We start from the raw sequence: 15,981 nt of genomic DNA, 5'->3' as shown, positions 1-15,981 counted from the left end.
AAACTGTAAATACAGAAAAAGTATAATAAAATCCCTAATGTCATTATCCAGAGATAATTGCTATTGTTTTGATGTATTTCCTTTTAAGCTCTTTATCTGTACATATTTGTATAATTGAAGCCAAACTATAGATAGTACTTTTATATTCTAGTTTTTAATTTAACATCATTACACAGATGAAAAATTTTATTAACATATCGATGGTTATATGACCATAACATTTAGAAATACTGTAATTTGATGTTTTCTTCCATAATCTTTTCTCCCTAGCTTTAAACCTAATTTTCTATAATTTATAGGAATGTCAGAATTTATCCAATAATTTTGTTACAATAATCTATTAATTGAAAATTTAGGCTATCTTAAAAATTTCTCAATTGAAATCATGCTACATGAACATCTTTGTACATTCATCTTTGTCTTTATAACTTGATCATGTTATTAGGATAGATTTAAAGAATTGGAAATACTAGATTATAACTTTTTTGTTTTGTTTTTAAGTGGATTACCTTTGATGGTGATTATCCATAAGTCCTGGTGTGGAGCTTGCAAAGGTAAGTACAAATGATCAAACCTCAGATGTGTCCTCAAACATTAATATTTAAAAAATATTAGCACTGACTTTGGCTTAGTACCACTGGTGGCTTTAAAGAATATTAAAGAAATATATAATATAGATTCCCTGCCATCAAGAAATTTGTACTGTATTTGCAAGGGGTTAGAGGGTGACACAATTAAGATACATATATGTAGAGTGTGGGATTAAGTGCTACAATTTCATATGGACTGTCAATAGAGGAAGCTGAAATGTATAGAAAGAGACAGGAGAAGTGGTTAGAGAAGTCTTCCTGGAGAAGGTGGGAACCAAATTGTAGCAGTGGTTATCTGACTTTGTAGCATGTATTCCTCTGCTATAACATTCTGCCACTTCCCTGTCAGGTTTTTTCTTTTGTTTGGTATATTGTACTTAATAAAATCCTAGTTGGAAGAGGGGTATAAAATTAGTATAATACTGTATATATAAGTGGTAGAGTATTGTTGCTCTTTTGTCTATTACTTCTTCAGTAGAAGTTATTGAAATGTGGCCATGAAAAGCAAATAGTAATAATTTTTTCATTTGTATTTCATTATCTGTATTTTATAAATGAGGTAAAAGTGTCATTAAATGAAGTCAGTTACGCAAGGTTTCATAGCTATGTGAGTAAATGGCAGAAACAGGACCAGAATTCAGGTATCCTATTTCTGGTTCTTTAAAGTAAAAGAATAAAGGTTCAGTTATGTAAGTCAACTCAGCCAATTAGTTTTCATATGACAATGATGTTTTCTTCTATTCCAAATCTCCTCCCATCCCTCAGCTTTAAAGCCCAAATTTGCAGAATCTACAGAAATCTCAGAACTTTCCCATAATTTCGTTATGGTAAATCTTGAGGTAAGACTTTGAGTTTCTCCTTTCTGCTCTGATTTTCAGTCTACTATTTTAATATTAGCATCATTAATAGTATAAAATCATATACAGCAGAGTTGGCTTTTTGTGTATGTGTGATTTTCTGTTGACCTCTAGTACTAAGGCTTGTGTCAGATGTGATAGCCATCCAGCCTCCACTTGGGGGGAGAAATGGAGAGGAGGGATTGGATAAAATGGCTAAATTTTAAGGTCCCTTCATGTTTTACATCTTCTTGTAACTGAACAATAAAGGTATAGTCACTCAGGTAGGCCACAGCTCCCTGCAAAATATCACTCAGTTGAGTATCTACTCTAGTGCTGGGCTTGTATGTACAACCTTCCTGCCTCTTCATTAGATGTCCTTTATGTATTTTACATAGACTATAGGTCTTGAAATCCCAAGTCAGAATATCAGATATTAGAGTTAGAAGGGATTTTTAGGTGATTGGCACTATCCCTATTTCACAGAAAGAGTATTTTAGGCCTGATGGAATTAGGTGATTTAGTCAAGGTCATAGAGCCTAATAAGTGATAAAAATAGGTGCTATGACCTAAATATGCTGCTTTTATGCTATATTCTTCAAGTGAAGGGTGCTTAGCTGCTCTATGATGGTATTTCTAGCCTTAAGTTTCTATAAAGGCAATGTTTACTTAAACATGGGACTGTAAATCTTCTGAACACATTAACAATTAACATTGAAGCAGCTAAGGGCTTGCTTATATTGCTACTGGATAGTCTGAATGCTGATGAACCTCATTCAAGGCAAAATTATATTACAGTTTGAAGAAATGACCCCATTTAACTCCTGAAATGGGAGCCACACACACAATTACTGTTGACTTCCTATACATAGGAACTTATCACTTTTTAAGTTAGAATCAATGCTCATGGGAAACAAATGTCTTGAGTGAGCATTCTCCAAATTTGGAAATTTCTTAGAAAGCTAATTGTTTGGTTGTATTTCCTGGAAGGGCTGTAACTCCACAGTTGTAGCTACAATGTCAGTCTCATTAATTCATGCACTCAAGAAATACTATTGCAAGTTAGTAGTGTAGGTATTGGGAATCAGCAATGCACGAAACACTAAATTCCCTCCAGAACAGACAATAAGGTAGTAAACACTATGGCTAAGAATGAAGGGTGGAGGGAATAATTTAACAGTTTTTAATAGGTGTTTAGAAAAGAAGGTGACATCTGAGCAAGGATTTAAAGTGGAAAAGGGAGTCAGCCATGTCACTAATAGTGGAACTATATCCAGGCAGAGGGTAAGAATAAGTACAAAAGCCTGAGTGAGCTATGTGCCTAGTTGTTTAATGACAGCAACAGCAAGCAAGTTAGTGTGGTTGTAAGAGATTGAACAAGGGGTAGGACATCAAAGTAGAGAAGCGCCCAAGTGGCAGATTATGTAGGGCCTCTTAGGTCCCTGTAAAGACCCTGAGTGAGAGGAGAAGCCACTAAAAGGTTTTGAAGAAAGAAGGGACATGGTCTGACTTAAGGTTTTACACTTAATAGGACGAAGAGGAGCCCAAGGATGAAGATTTCAGCCCTGATGGGGGTTATATTCCACGAATCCTTTTCCTGGGTAAGGTGAAAGATCTTAATCTGGGGATCCATGATGTGAAAGGAGAGAGAAATGAATTAAGGTGCTAACTCGACCTAATGAAACTATGCTGGGTTGGCTAAAGACCAAATCAAACAAAAACCAGATTCAAGAGAGAGTAGGGGAGTTCTGAATGCCAGAACTTCAAGTCTAAAGGAAAACTTTTCCCATTAATAGCTTTTGTGAGGAAAGACAGAGTACTGATCATTCCTTCAGCTATCATTTTGTGTCAGCCATATGTCAAACACTGTGTTAGGCACTACAAGAACAGAGAGAAGCCATAATTCCCACCCTTGACCCCATAGTTCAGCTGAGGCAGTGGAATACTATACCTAGACAATGTCTCTCTACCACCAATTTTATAAAAGATATTTAATGACCATCTAATCTTTGTTCAGCATATTTTGCTACATTCTGTGGGGGATACAAAGAAAAATACAGGATCCCACCATCATCAAACAGAAATGTAACATGCTAGGAAGATAGAAGAACATATGCCAAAGTATGTGGGGCTTGTGTTCAGGGAACTGCAAGGAATTCATTGCAATTGGAACATAAAGCACAAAGGGTAGAGTGGTGAGAAAATGGGTTACAAAGCTGGGCTGGTCTCATTTCCCATAGGGCTTACTGTACCATACGGTATTTGAAGTACCTCTCATAATTACTGCAACCCCTTTTGCCATTTTGTGTACAATAGATCCCAGTGGCAAGGTACATCCTGAAATCATCAACGAGAATGGAAACCCCAGCTACAAGTATTTCTACATCAATGCTGAGCAAGGTAAGCTATGTTGAAAAAGTGGAGGAAAGATTGCCGCTAAGTTTAACTAGGATGAACCATATGTAGAGCCAAATCAAATGTTAGCTGAGCATTTCCTGCATGACTATCTACAGGAGAAAGAAAAGACTGAGCCCCTTCCCTAGCTACTTAGAATCCCATTGGGAGCTAACTGACCCATAGGATACTGAAGAACTGAGGCTCACAGAGATAGTCACTTGCCCATGGTCTCACAGTTAGTAAGTTGCAGAACTAGGACTTCAGTCCAGAACTTAGTTTTTTTCCACTGTACTAATGCTGCTCTTCCTATAAGATTTCAAAGGAAGGGAATACTGTTAACTGGTATCTAAAAGGTATCATAAATTGTAAACTTCAGCTGGACCTGTAAGGATGAGAATTTCTTTCTATGGACAGATATGAGGAAGACATTTCAAGCTGCATAAACTTGGTAGGTGGCAGGTGGTTAGTCCAACATGGAGAGTCCATAAGGCTTGCCAGAGGAAATGACTGGATTGATTCCTGAAGAATGAGACATAGCTAGCTGAAGAATATGAAAAGCATGCTCCAGGCAGAAAGAACAAGATCAGCACAAATAGCACATACTCTTAACTTCTAGAATAGGGAGAGGAAAGAGATCTGGAGGAGTTATCTCCTTCCTCTGGGTCAGGAGAATGTCATCTTCCTTACCCAAATGCAGATCCCTGGAGGTTGGTATTAGAGGGGAATTTTCTACATGGAGAAGGACAGCTGGATTTTAGGTGCCTAATTCCTAACCTTTGAAATTCACCTTCCCTTTAGAATGTTATCCAAGTTACCACTCCCATCTCCACACTGCCACCATCCTTTAACAGGTTGCAAACATGGACATAGACCTTTGCCAGAATCCCCCATGGCTCAGCTGACATGAAACTGGAACATTCAAACCTGGTTTTACTAAAGTTTTAGGCAAAACAAAAGGAACATAAACTATACTACTAGGCTCTTAAGAGGTTATAGACTTCTTTGTTTTGAGGTTCACAGACTCTGACTCAACCTAGCTCCTGGCTTGTTTTGAGGTTCACACACTCTGACTCAACCTAGCTCCTGGCTTGCCATTGTACAGGGAGCCTGTACCAAGATAGCTGCCCTCCTTGAATTCTAAATCCACAAGACGAATGCCCTGAGATTGACAAAAAGTTTCATCTCCCATCTATCTACGGTCCTTTTAGGTTTCTCTTTTTTTTGGCCTGAGAATTTGGCTTCTTCCCTGTATAATTGAAACTAGAATTGACCACCTCCTTCAGTGAAGACTGTCACTACTCCTAGCACATGCACACACTCACATAGTAGTGTAACCTTTAGCCCCCACAAGAAGTGAAGTAAATGAAACATCTATCCAAAAGATAGAATGGGGGATAGTAGGAAGGTGTTTTGTATGCCCTTAATGTCAAGTGAACATCTACAGTTTAGGACAAGGGTTCAACTCTAATCCTGGAGGGTAAGCTAAAGTAGTCACTAACATTTTTGTAGTACTTTATAGTTTATAAAGCTTTTTATTCATTCTCTTATTTAATTTCTATAATCTGTATGAAGTATATATGTGTTACAGGTGAAGTGTGTGTATATATATATATTATATATACTTTACACATATAGTATATACATGTGAAGTGTATATAATAATCATTTTATAGATAAGGAAACAGAAAAGGTAAATGACTTTCCAAGACTAAAATCTAGAACCAGATCTTGAGTCCAGAGCCTGTGTTCCGCTCATATTTCTCCTAAAATATAAAATTCTATATTGGTTGTCAAATATGAAAGACCTACTTCATACTTTCCCCCCTGCAAACCTTTGTTTCACAGTTGTTCAGGGGATGAAGGAAGCTCAGGAAAGGCTGACAGGTGATGCCTTCAGAGATAAACATCTTGAAGATGAGTTGTAACATGAATGTATCCCTGCTTTCATCAAAGTTCCTGTTCTGGAAGGAAAGCAGCAGGGGACCGATATTGAGGAATCATTGAGAACAATGAAATCAACCAGGAAACCTTGCTCCTGCTTACACGGGAAGGAGCTCTGTCACTGTGGAAGAGTTCTGCTAACAGAAGCTGGTCTCAACATTTGTGGGTCCAGCAGAGAGAGGCAGATATCCTTTTCCTGCCTCCTCTCACCTGTATGTCTGTCTGTCATTGAATATAAGGAATGATACCTTTTGACACAACACTTGAGCCATTTGGAGGTTTACTCCTTTTACTTAAGTATTTGAATCTTTTTCCATTTTCTCTTGCTTTTTCACCTTGGTGGTAAAGGAGTAATCTTTTCTGCAATGTTAAAACTGCAGAAATAGCTTATCATTTAAAACAACAAATCCTAAATGTGTATCAGTAATTTTATCCCCACCAAAGAGACCAGCTTGTTTCATCCTTTTTTTTTTTTCTCCTGGGAATAATCTTAGACTTCTTCCTGAATCCCTGCAACTTTCTTCCTCTTCTGCTTGGGCTGCCCTGTTTGCACGCATGCGTGTGCAGAAATGGCTGTGTTCTTGGACTCAGCCCCAGCTGGAAGCATGCTTTCCCCTCTTACTGTTGGAGAAAGTCAAACCTTCATGCCCTAGATGGAACCATTTTTGTCAGGTTGTCAACTGTATTTTTGTACTGGGGTTAACAAAAAATTTTTTAAATATTGTTGCGTTAAACTTTAATAAAAAACTTAAAGGAAAAGTGTTGAGATGGCCTTTTTGTTTTTGGAGAATGGAGGGGTTAGGATGAGATTACTTTAATAAGAAAACTAACCTTGAGGTCTGATTTAGGACTCTTCCTGTTCCATTACCTTCCATTGAATATGAGCATCAGAGCTCATCTCACCTACTTTTTAAAAGGCTGAATTCCCTCCATCCTCACTATCACTGTTTTAGCACAGTGCAGGCTTTTCTATTTCCTAGACTACTTACTGTGACAGCCTCTTAACTTGCCTGCTCACCTTCAATATTCTCTCTTGCTGATCCACCCTCCTTGTTTTCCCCAGAGTGATGTTCCCAGAATACAAGTGGCAGGGTCATAGGAAATACTTGGGCCTCGGTATGTGCCAGGCACTCTTCCAAGTGCTTTGTGTTACCCCCCTTTTTTGTCTTTAGTCCTAACAGCCGTGTGAGAAAAGATACTTTATAACCCCCCCCTTCTACAGAAGAATCTGAAGTATATGATGAAACCAAGGCTCAGGAGAGTCAAGGTCTTTACCATGGCCTTCATGAAGCTGCCTACTTCTTCAACCTCATTTGTTCCATTCATGGCTTTGCATTTTGTGTTTTGACACTAAATTGCTTCAAATTGCTCTCACAACATGGCTCTTACACACATTTGTTTTGCTTGGCTTGCCTTCTGCCTAAAACTTTTTATACATCCTTCATATTTTAAGCCACCTTTTCCAGAGAGTCTTTTCTGACCTTTCTCATGAGGATAAGATGCCACTTCCACCCACCAACCCATACATCTCTTGAGGCCCTGCACCACTTTCTATTGTTACCTATTTACACAACTGTGGCTGTCACCGGGTGGCCATACTCCTCAAGGGCAGAGGCTGTTCCTCTGTCCTGGGTACCAGCGCCCCCAAACAGCATACTTTCAAGTGAATTGTCAAGTGCTATGGTAGGTTCTTCTCACCCATCCTCTCTATATCCCATCAATGGTCCTACAGGATAGGTATTATTAGCCTCATTTTATGGAAAAGGAAATGTAAGGGAAGTGGCTTGCTCTCAGTGTTCAGATTAAATAAATACTGGATTCTAACGACCCCTATCTTACTTGAAACTCACACTTTTTCTACCATACACTGCATTACCTCCTGTATGTTCCAAGGTTGACTCTGAACAGGAGTTTTCAATCTGGGGTACATAAAAACTATAAGAAACACATGAGCACAGAAACCTCAGTGAATTGATACAAGATCTTGATTTGTCAAAATTGATTTCCCAGGGTTCCTCATGATCCACAAGTTCCACATCTGGGTATATACCCAAAAGATTTGAATGCAGGGACTTGAATAGATATTTGCACACCCATGTTCTTAGGAGCATTTTTCACAATAACCAAGAAGTGAAAGCAATTCAAATGTCCACTAATGAATGAATGGATAAACAAAATGTGTATACATGCAATGTAATATTACTTAGCCTTAAAGAGGAAGAAAGTTCTGACATGCTTCAACATGAATGAGACTTGAAGATGTTATGCTAGGTGAAATAAGCCACAATGAGGTACTAGTCATTCATAGAGACAAAGTAGAATGGTGGTTACCAGGAGCTGCTGCTGACTAGGTCGCCAAAAGAATTTCCATTGGGAAAGATGAGAAAGTTCTGGAGATGGTGGTGAATGTTGTATAACAACAATATGAACCTACCTAATGCCTCAGAGTCATAACACTCAAAAGTGGCTTAAATGGTAAATTCTATGTTACATGTATCTTACCATGATTAAAGAAAAAAGATTTCCCAGAAAATGTCAAGATAGTTCTTTCCCATCTCCCTTTTCACTATTCACCTTTCCTCACTTTACTGAAAAAAAGGCATATCTCTTACTCTTAATCTTAATATGGTGCGTTGCTCTATTATGTAAAACTTCTGGGGTGTGAAACAAAGGGAAACTGAAATAGTACTAAGCTTTCTGGAGTAAAGGCTTTTTGTTTTATACATGGTTCCATCTTAAGCATAGTCTGTCAAGAGCAAAATCTGACCTTAAAAATGGGCAGTTTGCACCATTTGGAGGTGTTGAATTCAGACAGGTTCAGAAGAATTTGCTTCTCCCAATCCCCAATTATTAAAGAAGATGTCTCTCTTGAGGGAGAGTTTTAAGAGAGCATAGAAAAAGGTTTGAAGTCATACAGGTGATAAACTTATGACAAGTCTTCACCACTTAGAATTTGGAATTAATCTTAGAAATGGAACTAAGTTGTCATAGAGATTCATGTTAATGGGTTTATTTGAATTGAAAATGGAGTTATAATATTGCCTCTGGGCAAAGACATGAACAGATACTTCACAAAAGATATATGAATGGCCAGTAAGCACATGAGAATGTGTGATATTATTAGGCATGAAAGAAATGCAGATTAAAACTGAAATAACTTTTCTCACCTGCTTATTGAGCTAAATTAAAAAGACTGATGATACCAAGTGTTGGAGAGGATGCGGAGCAACTGGAACTCTCATATATTGCTGGTGGGGATGTAAAATGGTACAACTTTGGAAAACAGTTTGGGAGTGTTTCATAAATATATACTTAACTATGTAACCCAGTAATTCCAAGATTATATGACTATATGGGTTACATGAAACAGATGTCCACAAAAACCAAAACCAAAGCAAACAACCAAACCTAAAAACTTGTACAAGAATGATCACAGCAGCCTTATTCCTAATATCCCTAAGCTGGAAACAACCTAAATGTCTATCAATAAATAAATGAATAAATTATGGTATAGTCATACAAAGGGATACTACTCAGAATAAAAAAAGAATAAACCACTTATAAAATGCCACAACATAGATGAATCTCAAAAAACCATGCTGAGTGAAAAGATAGACCAAAAAAAGAGTACATTTATATGAAGTTTTTGAACAGGTGAAATTTATCTATAGCCTGAGAAACCAAACAATCGTTACCTGGGATTGGGGGTAGGGATGAGAGGGAATCAACTGCAAAGGCATGGATGGGAACTTTCTGTGGTGATGGAAATGTGGATTGTGATGGTTATGTGGGTATATACATTTGTCAAAACTCATGGAACTGTTAAACTAAATCTGAGCATTTTATTGTGTGTAATTTATACATCAATACATTTTATTTTAAAACACTTATTCCAGCCCTCCAAAATGGAATCTTTCTGAGAGAAGGTCTGATGCAGCTGGTTTACAGTGAAGACTGACATGGCCAATTAGGCAATATAAAAGACTTTCCCCCATAAATTGAATGAAAACAAAGTATTTAATTAAAATATCCTTAAAGTACATAATAAGATAAATACATTCTATCAAAGCACATTGTATTGGCAAATTTTTTCATAACCCTTTCTGAGGAATTTGGGTTATGCAATACTCTCTTAAGGCAAGTGAAGAAGTCTGAGACATAGTTAATAAGTATTTGATAAGTCTTTGTGGTGTACTCCCCAGAAATTGAGAAAGTGATAACTCTAATGAATGGGCAACAAATTCTTTTGCAAGGGAGGTGTTTTCTATTTCTTTGCTTACAACATAATCAAAACAGGATGTAATTGAATTTCAACTGATGTATCATTTAAAATATTTTGTTAGATCACTGTGATTTTTTTGGCATAAAACTCAGGAGTTCAATGCATTTAATGCCATCGGAATAACAAAACTCCTTCCATTTCCACTGCATTTATTTATATGAACATTTCTCAGCACTTACACCACTAAAAGAAATAAGCAGTGTTAAGAAAAATTGATCAAAACTTTTAATGTCATTGTAACAAGCTTGCCTAATGGATTATCTGACTTTCCAAGAGAATATAACTTCATTTGATCTATTCACTATTACTTACGGTACAAACATTCTACAGCTCTACAGAGTTACATATCACCTTATAAAATCTAGTAAGATACAAATGTTTTCTTTCCAGAGAGAAGATAATCTCAAAGATTATGGTTTTATTGCCTTTAGGTGATTAAACAGTTTTGTATCTGATTTAGCATTCTTATTTCAGGATTCCTGTTTGTCACTGACAATATGTATGTACATTTCTTGTATTCTCCTTTGAACTGGTTTTGTCATCCTGCTGGTCCACATTAATGAGTTAATCAAAATTTTGGCATATTCTCAGAATCTGAGAATTAAGTTTTTAATATTTTGAGAATACTTTTGATATAAAAATAGAGTTAATGCTGAATCCTAATTCTAGCCATAAGTAATATTCTCCTTGCAGATAACATGAAACATGTTTTTAAAAAGTCATATCACTAAGAGATGCATTTTCAATAAAATTTTATGTTTAATATTTACCAGCATTTGCAATGTTGTACTTTTGATTGATATACTAATAGTTTTTATAACAATAATGGAATCTGGAAGAAAAATCTTAACTTGTTTAGCTTAGGTTTTCCTAAAAGTAGGACCTGATATAAAGCTTTCTGTACTGGCGATATATTTCAGGAAGAGATTCTAGGAACAGGAGGGAAGGCTTGGGGAGAGTGAGGCATGGGAGGAATAGGCAAAATACAATTTTTTATTGAGCTGGTTATCCACATTGGTCAAGGATTGCCTCAGAGGTCTTAATTTCCTGAGAGAACATAACATGCCGAGGTGCAGAGAAACCTTGAGCAGAAAGCAAGAGGTAAAGGAATGCAGTTATAGGGAGGTGTCCTCAACCTCCAAATGCAGCTGATTACCACAGCAATGGCCAAAGGGGGAAAAAAAGGTCAAGAGGCTATAAGATAGGGTACACAAGTTATCAAACATTACTTAGATTCTTGCAGTCATAGGAAGTTGTAACATTTTAATTCCAATTAAAAACATTTTTACTATAGAGAAGTATGGCATAGTAATCAATAAGGACTTTTAAGCGTATTTTAAACGCATTACATTAAGTTAAAATTCTGTGAGTTGAGTGAGAGAAATAGGAGTTCAAGAAAAAACAGAATGATGTAAAATTTCCACTGTTAAGAGGAATTCTTGCATATATTAGTTTTAAGTGAATGAGGTGAGTATAAAACTTCTGTGGTACTTAGATTCTAGTGGATACATTCTAAAAAGTAACATAACAGCTTTATTTTTAAGTGTTAATATTTATCATATTCTAGAAATTATGTCCTTGGCAGTTATTTATTATTTTTTGATGATTTTATTGAAGTATAGTTGATATATAATAATATATTGGTTGCAAGTATACAATATAGTGATTCAACGCTTTTCTACATTATTAAATGCTCACCCCAACTAGTGTAGTTAACTATCTGTCAACATAGAAAGATGTTACAGAACTATAGACTATTCTCTATGCTGTACATTCATCCCTGTGACTAATTCATATTATGATTGAGATTTTGTGCCTCTGTATCCCCTTCAACTATTTCAACCACCCACCCAACCTTTTCCCCATGGTAACCACCAGTCATTTCTCAGGGTCTATGAGTCTACTACTGTTTTGTTCATTTTGTTTTGTTTCGTTTTTAGAGTCCACATATAAGTGAAATAATATGGTATTTGTTTTTCTCTGCCTGGTTTATTTCACTTAGCATAATACCCTCTAGGTCCATCCATGATGTTGCAAATGGCAATATTTCTTTCCTTTTTATGGCTGAATAATATTCCATTGTACATACGCACTGTATCTTTACCCATTCCTCTATAGACAGACACTTTGGTTGCTTCCATATCTTGGCTATTGTAAATTATGTGGCAATAAACATAGGGGTTCATGTATCTTTTCAAATCACAGATTTTGTATTCTTTAGGTAAATTCCTAGAGATGGAATTACTGGGTTGTATGGTATTTCTATTTTTAGTTTTTTGAGGAAGCTGCATACTGCTTTCCACAGTGGTCACACCAATTTACAGTCCCACCAACAGTGTAGGAGGGTTTTCTTTTCATCCTTGCCAACACTTGTTATTTCTTTTCTTTTGGATAGTGGCCATTCTAACTGGTGTGAGGTGATACCACATTGTGGTTTTGATGTGCATTTCCCAATGATTAGTGATGTGGAGCATCTTTTCATGTGTCTATTGGCTATCTATGTCTTCTTTGGAAGAATGTGTATTCAGGTCCTTTGCTCATTTTTCAATTGGTTATTTGCTTTTTTGGTGTTAAGTTCTTTATGTATTTTGATGTTAATCCCTCATTGGATAAATCATTTACAAATATATTCTCCCATAATGTAGGTAGCCTTCTTGTTTTGTTGATTGTTTCCTTTAATGTGCAGGTTTTTAGTTTGATGTAGTCCCACTTGTTTATTTTTACTTTTGTCTCCCTCAACTGGCAAGATGTGTCCAGAAAAAAATTACTCTTGCTTATGTTCAAGAGGTTTTTGCCTATGTTTTATAATAGCTTCATGGTTTCATTTCATATTTAGGTCTTAAGTTCATTTCAACTTTACTTTAGGGTATGGGTACTTAGATTTTTAAAAGATCAGACAGTAATCTGTCTGATCAGACAGTTTCATTCTCTTACATGTAGCTGTCCAGTTTTACCAACATTTATTGTAGAGACTGCTTTTTGCTTATTGTATATTCTTGTGTCCTTTGTCACATATTAATTGACCATATATGCGTGGGTTTATTTCTGGGCTCTCTATTATGGTCCATTGATCTATGGGTCTATTCTTGCACAGTACCATACTGTTTTGACTACTGTAGCTTTGTAGTACAGCTTGAAGCCAGAGAGTGTAATTCCCCCAGCTTTGTTCTTCTCTCTCAGGATTGTGTTGGCTATTTGGGGTCATTTGTGGTTTCATATAAAGTTTAAGATTATTTGCTCTAGTTCATTGAAAAATTCCATTGGTATTTTGATAAGGATTGCATTGAATCTGTAAGTTGCTTTGGGAAGGATGGCCATTTTGACAATATAAATCTTCCTATCCATGAGCATGATATAAATTTCCATTTAATTGTGTCTTCTTCAGTTTCTCTCATGAGTGTCTTATAATTTTCAGAGTACAGGTCTTTCACCTGCTTGGTTAGGTTTATTCCTAGGTATTCCATTCTTTTTGATGCAATTGTAAATGGAATTGTTTTATTGATTTCTCTTTCTGCTAGTTCATTGTTAGAATATAGGAATGCAACAGATTTCTGTAAATTGATTTTGTACCCTGCAACTTTGCTGAATCCATTTATTAGTTCTAATAGTTTTTTGATGAAGTCTTTAGAGTTTTCTATATATAGTATCATGTCATGTGCAAATAGTGACAGTTTACTTCTTCCTTAGCTATTTGGAGGCCTTTTTTCTTGTCTGATTGCCATGGCTAGGACTTCCACTACTATGTTGAATAAAAGTGGTTAAAGTGGACATCTTTGTTTTGTTCCTGATCTTAAAGGAAAAGCTTTTGGCATTTTTCATTGAATATGATGTTAACTGTGGGTTTGTCATATATGGCCTTTATTATTTTGATGTATGTTCCCTCTATACCCATTTTATTGAGTGTTTTTATCATGAATGGATGAATTTTGTCAAATAATTTTTCGGCATCTATTGAGCTGATCATATTGTTTTTATAATTCCTTTTGTTTATGTGGTGTACCACATTGATTAATTTATGAATATTGTACCATCCTTGCATTCCTGGAATAAATCCTACTTGGTTATGATGGATGATCCTTTTGATGTATTTTTGAATTCAGTGTGCTAATATTTTGTTGAGGGCTTTTGCATCTATGTTCATCAGGAATATTGGTATGTAGTTTTCTTGTTTTTAGTAATGTCTTTGGTTTTGAGTGATGCTGGCTTCATAGAATGAATTTGGAAGTATTCCCTTCTCTTGTACTTTTGGGAATACTTTTAAAAGGATGGGCATTAGCTCTTTAAATGTTTGGTAGAATTCAGCTATGAAGCCATCTGGTAATGGAATTTTGTTTGTTGGGAGTTTTTTGATCACCAATTTTATTACCGGTACTCTATCTTTCAGATTTTCTATTTCTTCCAGGGTCAGTCTTGGAAGATTGTATGATTCTAGGAATTTGTCCATGTCTTTTAGGTTGTCTGGTTTGTTGACATATAATTTTACATAGAATTCTTTTGTAATAATTCTTTTAATTTCTGTGGTATCTGTTGTAACTTCTCATTTTTCATTTCTGATTTTGTTTATTTGTGTCTTCTCCCTTTTTTTCTTGGTAAGTCTGGCTAGGTCTTTGTCTATTTTGTTTATCTTCTTGAAGAATCAGCACTTGGTTTTATTGATTTTTTTCTATTGATTTATTCTTCTCTATTTTATTTAGTTCTTCTCTGATCTTTATTATGCCCCTCCTATTAACTTTGGGCTTCATTTCTTCTTCTTTTTCTAGTTTTTTTAATTGTGAGTTTAGACTGTTTACTTGGGATTGTTCTCATTTCTTGAGGTAGGCCTGTATTTCCCTCTTAGAACCACTTTTGCAGTATCCCACATATTTTGAACTGTCGTGTTTTTGTTTTCATTTGTCTCCATATATTGTTTGATTTTCTCTTTCATTTGTTCATAGATCCACTGATTATTTAGAAGCAAGTTGTTTAGCCTCCATGTGTTTGTATGTTTTGGTCTACTTCATGTAATTGATTTCTAAGTTTTATATCATCGTGGTCTGAAAAGATGCTTGATACAATTTCAATTTTTTAAAACTTATTGAGGCTTTTTTATGTCGTAGTATGTAATCTATCTATTATGTCCTAGTACGTAATCTAACTTTATGCAGTTGAGAAAAATGTGTATTCAGCTGCTTTGGGGTGGAACCTTTGCAGTTATTTAAATGATGAAATTTTTGGTGTCAATTTAAAAGTGGCAACTTAAAAGTAATAGTTTTCCAGAATTCTTTCAGGAATCATGCAAGCCAAGATGTTTCAAGACTAGTGATTTCAGACATTCCTCACCTGATAATGCAAATATTTATATAGCTCCATGTACCAGGAATTGTTCTATAACTTTCAGTTTTACATTTAATCCTAACAACAACCTAATGAATTTGCTTCTATTACCATCATCACCAGTGATTTACAGATAGGGAAACCGAGGCACACAGTGGCTAGTTGGTATCAGAGCTGGGACTTGAATGTGTGTAGTTGGCTCATGAATTCATACTCTTAACCACTGTATCATGCTATGCAATTTGTATTCAAGTCAATCAATTCAAGGAGTGCAGCAATGCCTTATGCTGTCTAGCAGGTATACGTTTTCAAGCCAATTACCAAACTAATACAATTACCAAAAAAGGGAACATAATTGTATATAACAATCGCAATTTTTTTCAGACCTCCATTCTGTCTAAAAACAGAGAAGCCTTTGATAGTCTAGTCAAAGGTTCTTCCTGTATTTGAGGTTTAAACTCAGTTAACCAGGATTTTTTCCCCTCTGCTTTCTCCTTCCCTAGGTGTATCTAAGTCTCAGAGAATTCTACAGGGTCATGACATCAGATAGGAGACATTGTTCATGTTGGCATCTTCTGAGATGCAAAACTTTCTACCTGATTGGCACATCCTTTCATGAAGG

General features: G+C 35.9%; 1 protein-coding gene across 5 annotated transcripts in view; it reads left to right on the top strand.

Moving 5' to 3' along the window:
- The window catches only part of TXNDC12 (thioredoxin domain containing 12), a 45,621-nt gene that overhangs the window by 21,554 nt on the left and 8,086 nt on the right, over positions 1-15,981 (top strand). For 4 of the 5 annotated variants that reach the window (XM_037021740.2, XM_037021738.2, XM_037021741.2 and 1 more), the window contains 4 exons: positions 502-554; positions 1,356-1,429; positions 2,958-3,027; positions 3,743-3,826. In XM_037021740.2, the coding sequence (XP_036877635.1) occupies positions 502-554; positions 1,356-1,429; positions 2,958-3,027; positions 3,743-3,826 (281 nt within the window). Of the gene's footprint in view, positions 1-501; positions 555-1,355; positions 1,430-2,957; positions 3,028-3,742; positions 3,827-5,668; positions 6,524-15,981 lie in introns of those variants that run through there. The other variant, XM_037021739.2, reaches the window with a different exon arrangement.

This window comes from Manis javanica, chromosome 4 (assembly GCF_040802235.1).
Source record: "Manis javanica isolate MJ-LG chromosome 4, MJ_LKY, whole genome shotgun sequence".
Taxonomy (NCBI): Eukaryota; Metazoa; Chordata; class Mammalia; order Pholidota; family Manidae; genus Manis; species Manis javanica.
Note: the sequence above shows the minus strand (reverse complement) of the source record. Positions and strands in the feature narration are given on the sequence as shown.